This window comes from Acanthaster planci, linkage group LG15, assembly GCF_054643075.1.
Source record: "Acanthaster planci isolate LZ-2023a linkage group LG15, COTS_SCS, whole genome shotgun sequence".
In the NCBI taxonomy this organism is placed as follows: Eukaryota; Metazoa; Echinodermata; class Asteroidea; order Valvatida; family Acanthasteridae; genus Acanthaster; species Acanthaster planci.
The window spans coordinates 11,207,943-11,221,438 of record NC_141791.1 but is presented as its reverse complement, the minus strand read 5'-3'; the positions used below and the strand labels follow the sequence as shown (position 1 = coordinate 11,221,438).

Here is a 13,496-nt window from a genome sequence, read left to right as displayed (position 1 = left end):
GCAGCGGCCATGTAAGATCCCTCTATTATTAGCGTTCATTCTTCTGAGCCGCGCTCTAAAAACACCTGGGTCAGACTGACCTGGAATCTGGGTCCCATAGTGCGGTCTTAATTCAAGCATATATTTACTCCCATTCATAAATACCAGTTTAGTCAGTGTGTCAAAGGAAATCAATATACGATAAATTTCCAAGGATCTTGTACTATAATTTTCCCCTATTACCCCGTCCATTTAATGGTATATTCCTTGTGCAAGTAGTCCAGAAGAATCTTGTTATATGGATTTGGCGTGCCCGCGTGACGAGTCGCGTGCGTGCAGAGTCTTGACCAACCCGGATCGATTAAACTGTTAAGCATTATCGCATGTTAATACACGGTTACGTGAGGAGTTGCTGAATAGGGAAAATGACATATTTGTGAATAACCATTTTTACACTAGTAATGATGTATAATTATCAAAAGTTGCTTAGTTCCTTACCCAAAATTCCTTATTAGGGTCGATGTCAATCGATGTTTCACGCCACACGTAAGCAGAGTTACCCTTCTTTGACCAGCGTAAGGGGCCAAGACCCCCCTTGTCGTCACCTGTGTACACCCTCAAGGACCCTATGCCTTTCCCGTACATGTGATACCAAAATCTAACGCAGGCACCAGTGGCAGGTGCAATTGCTTTGGCACTGTCTATTCGAGCTTTATCGCCTTGACGTTTTGGCTTCGATGTATCGATGTACATGTAGAACCCTCTTGCTGTCAAATCCACAGAATGACAAAAACAATCACAGTTCATATCTCCATAGAATTTTATAATAACATTTAATGTTATAACATTTAATAAAAATAAGGAATTTGTCAGGACTTTCTTACATCCTATATTCGACCCATCATTTCCCTCCGGCCTCATTACTTCAATACATGTTGCCACCATGTTGCCACTAAGGCGATGATATACCTTTTCACATATGTGTCAAACCTGCTAAAGGTGAGACTTGTTGCTTAACCCTAAAATATCCAGGAGCGGAATACGACCCTCCCCCCTTGACCTTTCCCCCGATATCTCTGCTTGCATATTTTCAGGAGCTGAACCTTAAGGAGTTATAATAGTAACTCATGCAGTCATTTGACACCACTTTCGTGAAAACGTAACCTACCGTTCTTACGCAGCGCCAATTGCGCCGAGACAGGTCAGCCAAAAATGTATACTTTTCCCCAGTGGTGCTCGATGCATGTAGGCTGGCATGCGTGTAGCCTTGAACTTCAAATGACCGTAACAACAAACCCACTCCTTTGATTTGACTTCAAACTTCATACTTATAATGAAAAGGATTCTTTAAAAAAGCGTGGTAGACCTGAGGTATTAGGGGACAGAATCCGGAATTAATTTTAGACGAACCAAATTATTAACCGTTCCCACCTGTTTAAGATTTGCTCTTTGGGTGTCATGGATTTTAGTGGCTTGTTAAGCTATAGCTAGCCGTCAATGAAAAGCAAATATTGAATTAACAATGCTACCTCTTAAGTACTGAGGCAAATTTTGCGGGAAACGTTTTACACCAACCAAGCGTGTGACTTTTATAACCAAGGCTTCCGCAGACTTCGGCTGCCCACGGGTAATATAGGCAGTGTTGAAAGAATTACAATGTAGTCATGATATTCATTTATTCTGTCATTTCATATGGCACTTTTACCCGTATTCACACTCATGTTTTGGACTTACAATATCCCGTTGTATGATCTGCCGTGGGCCCAGTTCCTTTCATGTAGCCCGGGGTCGAACCGCTGTTGAGTATCCAGTCAAAGTCGTCGTTTTGGCTGTTTTTGTACGCACAAAACGTTCCCGGATCGAAGTCACAGTTGAGATCCGAGAGCGGGACCGTTGAGTCTATGGACGGAATTTACGTTAATTTTTCATCAATCTACAATGCTAATACTGAGATATAAAAAACAAAGCAGCTGAACGTGCTTAATCCTACTCATATAGAAAGCTCCAGTAATTTACAGTTTTTCTAGCGTCGATAATTGTCGAAAGTTGTCTGTCTTGATGATAGATCAAGAACACACGGGTTTCCAATGGTTATTTCAAATTCTTCATAATTGTCATTTTTCAGAAATGTGTTTCTACCATAAATGTTTTGATCACGATGAACCAAAACAAAGACTTGTTCCTACCACACTCCCGTTCCAGAACGACGATGTCATCTATCGCCAAGTCACAACCGTAGCCCCATTCACCTTCTCCAACAAAAGTAATCTATAGAAAAAGATGGCAACCCAGACCGAGATAAGAAAATTAAGTTTTTGTTTTGATCAATATTGGAAATAGGTGTACTGATCACTTCTTCCTTTTATTTTTTTTAGTCCAACGTTTTTTCTTACTGAACCTATTCACTGAAATAGACGTTATTGAAATGAACTAAATTTACGTTTCTAATTTAAATCAGAAGTAGATTTGATGATCATATCTGACGAAAATATCTACTCGTAGAAATAAATCCTGAGTATGTCCTTGCCTGAAAATCACTTCCTGGATTAATATTAATCCATGCCTCGAGCCAGTAGTCACCAGAATCACCTTTCCTGGACCAACGAGAAGGGCCAAGACCCCCTTTGCCGTCCCCTGTGTACACCGTCAATGTCCCCTCGTCTCCCCCATACATGTAATACCAAAATCTAACACAGGCACCAGTAGCAGGTGCCGTTGCCTTGACGCCATCTAATCGAGCTTGATCACCTCGAGGGTGTCTCGATGCCTCACTGTATATATAAAATCCGCTTGCTGTCAATGAAACCAAGAAAATGATGACGGCAAATAACAATTCAATTGAAAATCATCATTAGGTACAGATCATTTTCATCAAGATATTTCTGTCACTCAAACAGCGAACGTCTGTTTTGCAATCCCTAATTTCTGAAATAATAAACAGAATGCGAATTCTAATACAGTTGACGGTTGATAAAAAATTTCTCAGCTTTAATATATGCTACTTTTAGACAAAATTTGGAGCATGAGGGGAACTATCTTCTCAGTTTCTACTACTCAAGTACCAAATCAGAGTAATGTAAAAAGATGACTGTTGACCCTCCTGACTTCCATAAGTGTACTCTTCTTTTACTTACGATCTCCTGTGGTACGGTCTGCTTCGGGCCCAGTGTCAGGGCCTGATATTGGACCGCTATGGAGATGCCAGTCAAAGTCATTGTTTGGGTTGTTTTTGTACGCACAGAAAGCGTTGAAATCAAAATCACACTCCAGATCTGAGAAGGTGGCCTTGTTGTCTGAGGATAAACAAAGATGTCAATAATACAAGGACCATGAAATGCAGTTTCAGCACATTTTCTCAATTTAAACCCTTCAAGTTCTACCTTTGGGTTTCAGTTGACCTGATTTTTTGTAGCATATATAAGTTTGTTTTGCTATTTCAACCCATTTGGGGAGCGTTTTTATTTCTGTTCTAATGCATATTTCCATATTTCTTAGCAAAATTATATTATCCACGGCACAAAAACCATTGCATTGTATGTAGCCTACGCAACAAATGCAAGATTATTGTAAACACACTCTGTCGCAGATGTCATTTCCTTTGGCAATAAGTCGGAGATCAGCCTTTCGTCAGTAACGTTTTCAAAACGCACCTTTGGAGTTCACAATGACAACATGCAGAAGCGCCCATTGTCCAGAAATGCTTGGTCAATTTTTAATATGCAGAAAATTCACTTTTTAGTACATGGAACCCTAAAAGGATGTTGTACAGTCTTCATGCAATGGAGAAGGGTACAGACATGCACAAAAAGTAAGAAAAGTTCATAGCATTAATCCTATAGTCTACAGGCAAAAGCTTATTGAGCTTTAAGAGTTTACTTATAACTTTAACCTCTGTTTTATACCTAGATATCATTTAAAAAATTTTTGTCAAGTCTGTGAAAATGGTTTACGTATGTTAATAGAAAAACTGTAATTTACAGTACTTCTAATATCGAAAATGATAGTCTTTTGTAATGACAAAGATGCACAGCATATGGGTTGCGCGCGGTTCACCTTAAATTCTTCATAATCTGTTTTGGAGTAGAGGACAAGGCCGAGTTTGAGTCCTAGTTCTCCCGGCCTAGTCCAGATCTCGCCACTACCATTAAAGGCCAAGGCCACAGTGTCCGAGGCCAAGGCCAGTACGTACATATTTTACATAACTTTACTGAATAGCAAGTGATTTTGCACTGTTGGCTGCTCACAGAATTAATCTAGATTCCCAAAGTATCTGTCGTAAACAACACATCCCTACATATTATGCGTGAGAAAAATAACCAATTGTATGTTTCACTAATTAAGTGCTTTGATTTTGCAACATTTTTAACAATCTGATACCCAATTCGAGTCGACATGACTATCTTTTGTTTGACAGGTGTTCAAAAGCTCAATTTTAATAGAAACAAGGTAGAGGTAAGAGGATGACTCCCCAGCCCACATAACTACCCCTGCAAAATGAGAAAAAATATTAAAGCTAAGGTTTGAAATATTACTAGTGACGGCTTCATTTTAACGCGAGAAGTGTATCTTAACCAAACAGCAAACGATACACACCGCATTGCCCTTCCAAAACGATGATGTCATCAACAGCAATTTCACTTCCCGCGTTTCTTCCGCATTCTCCTACAAAAGAAATCTGTGGAGAGAATATGAACACAGATCTATCTAGGAAAAACTAAATATTTCTCTAAAGAAAAAGTAAGGGGAAAACAAGCCAATTATCTTTCTAAATTTAATTCGTCACAGTTTATCACTGAACCTCACGATACAAACTTATGAATGTGAAAAACGATGACCTTATAACACACAACCATTTTATTTGACCCTGGATTTAACACAATTTCCAAGCAGAAATCTACTCATATGCTGCACGACTTCTTGCCTGAAAATCGAGTCCATAACCGATATTAATGGATGCCTCCTGCCAGACGTTACCAGAATCACCGCTCTTTGACCAATGAGAAGGGCCAAGACCCCCTTTGCCGTCTCCTGTGTACACCATCAATGTCCCCATGCCTGACCCGTACATGTGATACCAAAATTTAACACAGGCGCCAGTAGCAGGTGCTGTTGCCTTGACGGCATCCAATCGAGCTTGATCTCCTGGATTTTGTAACATTGCCTTGATGTATATGTAAAACCCGGTCGCTGTCAATAAAACCAAGAAAATGATAACGAAAAATAGCATTTCAAGTGAAAATCATCATTAGGTACAGATCATCTTTATCGAGATATTTCTGTCGCTCAAAGAGCGAACGTCTGTTTTGCGATCCGTAATTTCAGAAATAATATAAACGTCATTGATCTGAATAATTTTTGCATTCTTGTCTTTGTTGGATGTATCATTGACAAAAATCAAAGATCGCAGTTACCAATATAGTTGCTTGGAAACGTAAAAATTCAATAGGCTGAAACCAGTATCCAAAAATCAATAATAAATCAGATCATGACGTCATCCATTCGGAAAATTTTGTGTATCAGGTCTTTGTTGGCTATCACTTCGATATTGATCAAATAACAGAGGGTAAACCATACGATTTTTCTTTTGTCCTCATGGTAACTTTGAGCCGAAGATAAGTACTACCCACTCGTTAGTGTCGTAGAAAAAAAGGTGTACTAAACCTACAGAGAAAAACTGCAGCTTTAATCTCATGTCAAGTGACCCGTGGTGATGTCTTTTTGATTATTTTTTTCCTAGATACTCTGTCCATGGTGGATGTCGAGTGTACATAAATGGAATACCGTAATCATATTAAGTAGAGTGCCTAAGACTGGATGTTAAAAATGTCTAAAAAACCTGTGGGGAAAATTAAATATCCAAAAAAAAATTTCACAAATTCAGTGTTGACGTCATCATGGTGGCATAGATTAGGAAAATTCATTTTATCGGGGTCTTTGTTGGCTGTAGCTTCGAGGACGATGAAAGATCTCAAAATTACCACAAAATGATGGCTTGAAAACGTGTACGAAGTGTACAATCGACAATCACATGACCTCATCAGTAGATGTTTTGAAGAACACAATACACCCACCGACTAACACCGTTGAAAACAAGTTGATATCTATTACCACTTTTAAACAGTAAGCCCTTTTCCGGTTTTGATCGGAGGATTTGACCCACGCGAGATGAATTGAAGACCCAATTTTTATCTGGCACTTACCGCAAACAGAATGTTGTGGGAAGCCGCGAATGGTTTTATACGGATTTTTACAAATTAATATTAATTTGATAATCAATAACTAGAGACGTCATCATGACGCAAAAATTTAGTCTAATTTTGAATGCGTGCACAAAGTCAATGGGCAAAAACAGGCAAAGCCTTTTCGCAAAAATGGGAAAAAGCAAAAAACAGGATAAAAACAATGTCTTTTACAAAAAGTTGCAAAATAGCCTCAAAAAACCTTAACAAAAAGAATGCCTTTTCTTCAACTTCTTGAAAAGTCAAAAAAAATTCTTGACGAAAAGAATACCTTTTCCGCGACCTGCGGAAAAGCCAAGAAATCTTAGAAAAACAAAAGCTGTTTCCGCCGGTGCCAAAACAGCTTAAAAAACTGAACTTAAGTAAAGCTTTTTCGCAACATTGCGAACTTGCAAGGAAAATAGGACAACAAAATCTTATTACCGAAGTTGCTAAAAAGCTGAAAAATGTAGAGAAGTAATGACTCTTTCGAAAAATGCTAAAAGGCCAAAAAGAACAGAAATAACGCCTTTTTCACAAATTGCAAAAAGCCATTTAAAAATAACAAAAGAGACTTTTTTCGAAAATTGCGAAAAGGCAAAAAAAAATAAAGTAATACCTTGTTGGCAAAATGCGAAAAAGCCGGAAAACAAAAGCAAAACTGTAGCTGCTTCAGCCGGGCAGTACATCGAAGCAGCTGAACACTCTTCACCCTCATACCTCCATCTTCTTTTACTTACAATCTCCTTTGCTATGGTCTACATCGGGCCCACTGACTCCAGTGAACGTTGAACCTCTATTGAGTATCCAGTCGAAGTCATCGTTTTGACTGTTGTTGTACGCACAAAATGATTTGGAATCAAAATCGCACTTCAGATCTGAGAAGGAGGCATACGAGCCTGAGGACAAACAAAGATTTTGATAGTAAAGGGACCATGAAATAGAAATGTTTCAGTAACGTTTATTGAAACCCTCGAAGCCGTACCTTTGGGTTTCAATTGACCTGATTTTAAATGTTAATTTTGCAATTTTAATCCATTTGGGGAGCTTTTTGGTTTTTATTCTAATGCACATTTTCATATTTCTCAATAACATTATGGTATCCAAAGCAGAAAAACCTTTAGATATTGCATTGATATGTGCGCAAAAGAATGCTAGATGTTTGTAAACAAACACTGTCGTAGATGACATTTCCTTTGGCAATAAGTCAAACACCAACTTTTCACCGCGAGAAATATATCTTAACCTAACGGCAAACCATACTTACTGCATTGCCTTTCCAAAACGACGATGTCGTCAATGGCAATATCATTTTCATAGCTCGCTCTACATTTTCCAACGAAAGTAATCTGCGGAAATAACACAAAGAGAGATTCATGCAACTAGGAAGGACGAAATATCTCTCTGAACATAAAGGGGAAAATACGCCTAACATTTTTTTCTAAATTTAATTCATCGTCACAGTTTATCACTGAGCCTCGAGATACAAACTTATGAATGATTACCATATTGCACACAAACCGTTTTAGATGACCCCGAATTCAATATACTAATGAGATTTTAAAGCAGAAATCTACTCATCTGCTGCACCATTCCTTGCCTGAAATTCACTTCCTGGGTAGATATTAATCGATGCTTCCTGCCAGTAGTCACCAGAATCACCTTTCTTGGACCAACGAGAAGGGCCAAGACCCCCTTTCTCGTCACCTGTGTACACTGTCAATGTCCCCATGTGTGTCCCGCGCATGTGATACCAAAATCTAACACAGGCGCCAGTAGGAGGTGCAGTTGCCTTGACGGCATCAAGTCGAGCTTGATCACCTGAATGTTGTGCCGATGCCTTGGTGTATATGTAAAAACCGCTCGCTATTAGTCAAACCAAGAAAAGGATAACGAAAAATCATCATTAGGCACAGATCATCTTTTTCAAGATACTTCTGTCAATCAAAGAACGTCTGTTTTTCTAATTTATGAAATAATAAAAACTAAAGGTAGTGGTTGTTGCAGCAACAACCAGAGCTGTTTTGGACTTGAAATTGTTTCATAGGGGAAAATAAAATATAAAAAAGTTAATTTAGAAAAACCACAAGATGATGACGTCATCATAACGTCGTCAATTTTAAATGATACTTGCATCAGGGTCCTTGTTTGCTTAACTTTGACAACGATCACTGATGTCAAAGGTACCTATATGGTGGTTTAAAAACATGTACAATGTCAATGGGTTAAAACACATGCAGAAAAAGTGCTCCTTTTAGTGCATGTCGTGTGACTTGCTGTCAAACTGAAAAAAATGTGAAATATTAGTTGATATTTTAACTATTGGATATATTTGTAATCGAACGAAAGGGAGAATTAATGTCTCTTTCCTTCTCATAGTAATCTTGAACCGAAGTTGAAGACTACTCACTCATTAGTGTTAAGTAGGAAAATATCTACAAAACTTAATATGTAGAAAAACTGCAGCTTTAGCCTGATGTCACGTGACCCCGATGATCTCATTTGACGATTCTTTCCTGCGACCCTCTATCCATTGTGGACTACTTATATGGAGTAAGTAAGATTAACCAGAGTCCCGACGATTTGCTGTTGAAAAATGTGTACAAAACCTATGGGGGAACCAAATATCCAAAAACCAATTTAATAAATAGGTGATCACGTCATCATAAAGTCATAAATTAAACAAAATTCTTTTATCGAGGTCTTAGGCCCTTTGAAATAATTATTGTATCAGGATCTTTGCTATCGATCAAACATGGCGAATTTACCATACTGGTGGCTTAAAAACGTACAAAGTCAATGGCCTAAAAACACATGCAGAAAAACTGCTCCTTCAATTTGATGTAACGTGATTTGCGTTTAAACTGAAAGATTTTAATATTATTTAATATTATTTGATATTTTGACTCTTGGGGATATTTTTAATCGAATGAAAGGGACAGTTTAGTATGATTTTTCTTTCGTTCTCGTAATAATTCTCGGTCGAAATTAATAGCGTGTAATATAGAGTGTACAAACCTAAGGCAGAAAATTAAATGTTCAGTATTCAACAATGAATCACGCAATAACGTAATCATCACAATTTATTCTTAAACCCTCACTAACTGTTGGCTAAGAATCTTGACCTAACGCCCATCAGGTCAGATCGAGAACGGTGGGAAGGAGAAGGCCTCCGGCGTCTCTGAACGTGGGAAATTCAGCCATGCTGTGGCCAGTCTCCAGAGAAAGGGGGAGGCAAGGGGATTGGGAGAGTCAGCGATCAGATCAGCCCTGTTATCTTGTTGTCGAGGACAGCGAAGAGAGAGTCGTTTATGTACCATTTTTCTTAAGATTGGAATTAAGGTGATGGTAATGAAACTCGATAACGATTTTGGATTTCAGACCGTGAGACCAGACGACGAGAGGATCAGGGAAACGGCTGGAGCGATAAGACGAGTAGATGACTTTTTGAGGCTGACCATGAGTAAAATCGCGAGTTTTACTACGTTCCGGCTACGACTCCTGGCGTGGGGGATTAGGATCCAGCAGAGGTCAAATTTAAAGTCGAGATTAAGGTCGGGAGGCAGACGGCCCAACAGGTCGTGGAGAAGGTTGAGCGCCAGTTGGATAGCAGGACAGAGGACGAAGAGGTGAATGAGGGTCCTTCCTCTCCGCATCACGTCCAAACTCAGTTGATGGAAAACCGGAAGAGAGGGATGGGCGTTGTGAAGAAGTCGGAACTTGATGTCTCCTTTTTTTGGATGTGGGAGGTTTGTTTATCTGGGTCCAGGGGATGGAGCGGTGAGGGTCCTTGAAAAGCTGATTCGGTGCCAGTAAGTTTGAGTGAAGGCGGGGTGAGAGTTGACAAAAAGGTTGAAGGTGTCGTAAAGGGTCTTGGAAGAGAGCGAGAGTCCGTCCAGATAGGGAGCGATAAAGAAGGAAGTGGGCGAGTCTAGCGTCGGGGGGACAGTGCGGAGAAGAACGGGACAAGAAAGGAGTCCGGAGAGGCCAAAGAGAAACGGGAAGGCGGTGCGCATAGGGAGGCGGATACCGCAAAGTTAAAGGTCAACGAGGCGGGCAGAAGAAGGACGGATTCTCGAAGGGGCGAGACGAAGATCTGCGTCCAGCCGGCGCCCGGTGGAGGGTCGCAGAAGGTGACGAACGATACTGATCCCTCAGGACAAGAGCCGCCAAACGGAATTCTCATCGTCAGCCGATTGAGTCAAGATGATACTATTAATCTGACGGTTAATAACTTGGCCGATTGAATCGGGAGGCACTTCAGTTTGAGCTCCAAATGCCGTCCAAGCACGCAAGAGCTCGCTGTGGAATGGAGGGACGCAGACAAAAAATTTGGGACCAAGGACGATGTGGAAAAGGTGCAGCTCTAAATAGATATTTTTAACGTTGTAAAAAGCAACTGATCATGGCATAGACTGGATGAAGACAGACATTCAGATAAAGCTGAATAGTAGACATTCTGTAGACAAGCTTGCTTGCTTGGAGGTAGGCAAGACCGAGTCCGCCCCTATCAGGTCTTGCGAAAAAAAGCCCAAAAACCTTAACAAAACAAGACTTGTTTCGCCGAAACAGCTAAAAATGGCGAATTGTGATATAATTGACGTTTGATAAAAGTTTTCTTATAGTAATATCCGCTGGTTTTAAACTGATATTGGAGCATTAATGATGCTATTTTAGCAGTTTCTACTTGTTGAAGTACCAAATAAGAGTATTAAATGTAAAAAGATAACTCTTGACCCTCCCCATCTCCGTAAGTGTACACTTCTTTTACTTACGATTTCCTGTGGTATGGTCTGCATTGGGTCCAGTGCCGCCACTGTAGCTTGGGCCGCTATTTAGGAGCCAGTCAAAGTCATCGTTTCGGTTGTTTTTGTACCCACAGAGGGTGTTGGAATCAAAGTCACAGCTCAGATCTGAGAACTTGAGACCCGAGTCTGAGGACGAATGAATAGCAAAGCTTTCTTAGAGCCGATTGCAAAGGCGAAACCTAGCTTAGAAATGGCTCAGGTGTTTACATACCCCTGAGTTTGACTTCACTTTACCACTGCAAGACCATTTGATATTGGTTCTCAAAAATAATCTAAATGGTATTAGATTACAGATGAAAAACTGTGAGTTCACCATTGTTGTTGAAAATCAAAGCAGTCTGTTCGATACAATCGATGGCGTATAATAGGCATTTCCTCATCTTTATGCAAATTATATGCGTCTGAACTGAAAACAAGATATTTGAAGCAAGATATGGGACGGAGAGAACCCCCCCCCCTTGGTGTTGGTCATTGTTTGATTGGAATCTCAGGAATTCTTTACAGACTTCTAGGGGGGATGTTTTAGGTAACAATAGTCTAGAGTGTGTATAGGGATTGGACAGGTAAGGGGGTACCTCTCCGTCCCATATCTTGCCTGGTATAAAACAAGGCTATCGTCTGGGACCGTGGTTCCCAAATCCAGAGAAGCAATAGGGAACGATTATCCAGAGGCAGTGGGGAACAACGAGGAAGGTACGACGTTTTATGGGCTCTCCGTTGTCCCCGTAGGCCTATTGTGCATGTTTACTTGGGTAGGAACCAGTTAATTCTGCCTCATGTTAAAGCTCAACTGGACATCCGGCTAATTTAAAAACGCTTTTTCTGACAGTTTGCTCTTTAAAAGAGTACATTACTTTCTGTATGTTAACGAAATCAAGTCATTCAGTTGACCACAACAATCATTCCTGTCAATCCTTTGCTATGGTCAATTCTATATTACTGTCAACTGAGTTGCCGGCTGATATAAATCGTGACAGATTAGACTCGGAGTTGCAATGACTCACAAATTCTTTTTGGAAACTCGACTCAACTTGAGTCCTGCTGGGTAAACTACTCGACTTGAGTCACTACTATTAAATGACTCGACGTTACCCTAGTACCTCATAAAAGCAAGCTTCTATGCGAAAAAAATAGTTACGACTAACCTTACTGGTTTATAATGTTCATATCATGTGTTATCATCAAGAGTAGGATGTGGCGTAACCACTTTAGAGGTAATTTAAAATTGCCCGAAAAGGGACTCTAGTTTCTATTCATGGCATTGTTTTCAAATATCGGTGATTCGAATCGACTCGAACAAAATATTTGACTCCAGTTTTTTTGCCGAATTATTTGACTCGACTCGAGTCTCGAATATTAGGGACTTGTTATACATCTCTGACTTGACTAAATGTAAATTACTTTCTCGTCCGAGCTTTTGGAGATTAGGCACTCATGCCCTAAGATGCATGGCAGATTTTTCTAAGAAAAAGTCTATTGATTATACCATTCTGTCTCAAGAGGTAACTACCATATTTAATGACTTTCGATAGAACATATCAGCCCTGAGCTGGATTACACCCTCATCGGCGACAGAAAGACAGATGGTACTGGGTTTTCAAACCCGGTTCTAGCGCGCTGTCAGTGTGCACGTGAGGACCAAACATTTTAGACTTAAATCGTTGCGCATACTCGGCGTGCTCCGAGTCCAGCGCGCATAAACTTGCGCACATGTTCTTTGAATAACAAAGGACCGTCATTGCATTTCAAAACACGTCATCTTTAATTCCTGCTTTGAGCGGATAAACAGCTACATATTTCATTAGAAACATTATCAAACAAAGGAGGCTCATTACAAATCGACAACAAATAATTCGGGGGAGGGAAGCTAGCGGGGACTAGAGACTACTTTTTTACTTGGTCCTAATGACAGCTTACAGTAATTAAAATCTCTTTTTGGTTTGAAACGGCCAAATGGACCATGTCATGGCAAAACAGTCATCAAGTCGTCATAAATAAGACAAATATTCCTAATATAAACCTGCTTCATGATTGCTTACCTTTAACCACGCATTTTGCGCCACACCCCACTGTTGGAAGCAGAAAAATGCAGAAAACCACGATCAGTCAAAATCGGCATGTGTATATTTTCAACAAACTATCTAATTGTGCACTAACGAATAGAGGTGCATTGTCACTTCAATTAACCCTCGAAGTAAAATAATCAAAATATAAATCGTTTGAATAGGAGTGTTTGAAAAATGCCTCAAACCGTCAAACAAACGTCCTGCTATTGACACGATGAATTTACCAAGTAGCAGGATGGTGATAGCAAGTGCTACGATGCCAGTTCTATTCATGATGGCTTCTCTGTGCAAGATGCCGTGACGATTCCGAAGCAGTTCGAGCTCTCCTCTTATATAGAACTCTTATTAATTGTCACCAGACGGCGTTCCTGAACTTAGCCAAATGTTCCAATCCGATTGGTACGGTCTGGCTTCACTTCAGCTCA

At 40.0% G+C, this 13,496-nt stretch overlaps 2 protein-coding genes across 6 annotated transcripts in view; one reads left to right on the top strand and one right to left on the bottom strand.

Moving 5' to 3' along the window:
• The window catches only part of LOC110990282 (uncharacterized), a 93,492-nt gene that overhangs the window by 47,238 nt on the left and 32,758 nt on the right, over positions 1-13,496 (top strand). Inside the window, exon 5 of one of the 3 annotated variants that reach the window (XR_015427871.1) lies at positions 9,579-10,939. The exons of the other annotated variants lie outside the window; for them this stretch is intronic. The gene's annotated coding sequence lies outside the window, so the exon portion shown is untranslated. Of the gene's footprint in view, positions 1-9,578; positions 10,940-13,496 lie in introns of those variants that run through there. 3 annotated transcript variants of the gene reach the window in all.
• Positions 1-13,496, bottom strand: part of LOC110990279 (MAM and LDL-receptor class A domain-containing protein 1-like) — a 44,331-nt gene that overhangs the window by 2,269 nt on the left and 28,566 nt on the right. Inside the window, exons 1-13 of one of the 3 annotated variants that reach the window (XM_087146818.1) lie at positions 13,296-13,440; positions 13,045-13,074; positions 10,973-11,131; positions 7,798-8,063; positions 7,465-7,546; positions 6,938-7,096; positions 4,901-5,166; positions 4,573-4,654; positions 3,114-3,272; positions 2,507-2,772; positions 2,166-2,247; positions 1,714-1,878; positions 478-746 (exon numbers count right to left, since the gene is read on the bottom strand). In XM_087146818.1, coding sequence (XP_087002944.1) covers positions 478-746; positions 1,714-1,878; positions 2,166-2,247; positions 2,507-2,772; positions 3,114-3,272; positions 4,573-4,654; positions 4,901-5,166; positions 6,938-7,096; positions 7,465-7,546; positions 7,798-8,063; positions 10,973-11,131; positions 13,045-13,074; positions 13,296-13,344 — 2,034 coding nt within the window. In that variant the 5' untranslated portion in view covers positions 13,345-13,440. Of the gene's footprint in view, positions 1-477; positions 747-1,713; positions 1,879-2,165; positions 2,248-2,506; positions 2,773-3,113; positions 3,273-4,572; positions 4,655-4,900; positions 5,167-6,937; positions 7,097-7,464; positions 7,547-7,797; positions 8,064-10,972; positions 11,132-13,044; positions 13,075-13,295; positions 13,441-13,496 lie in introns of those variants that run through there. The other 2 variants (XM_087146817.1, XM_087146821.1) reach the window with 2 other exon arrangements.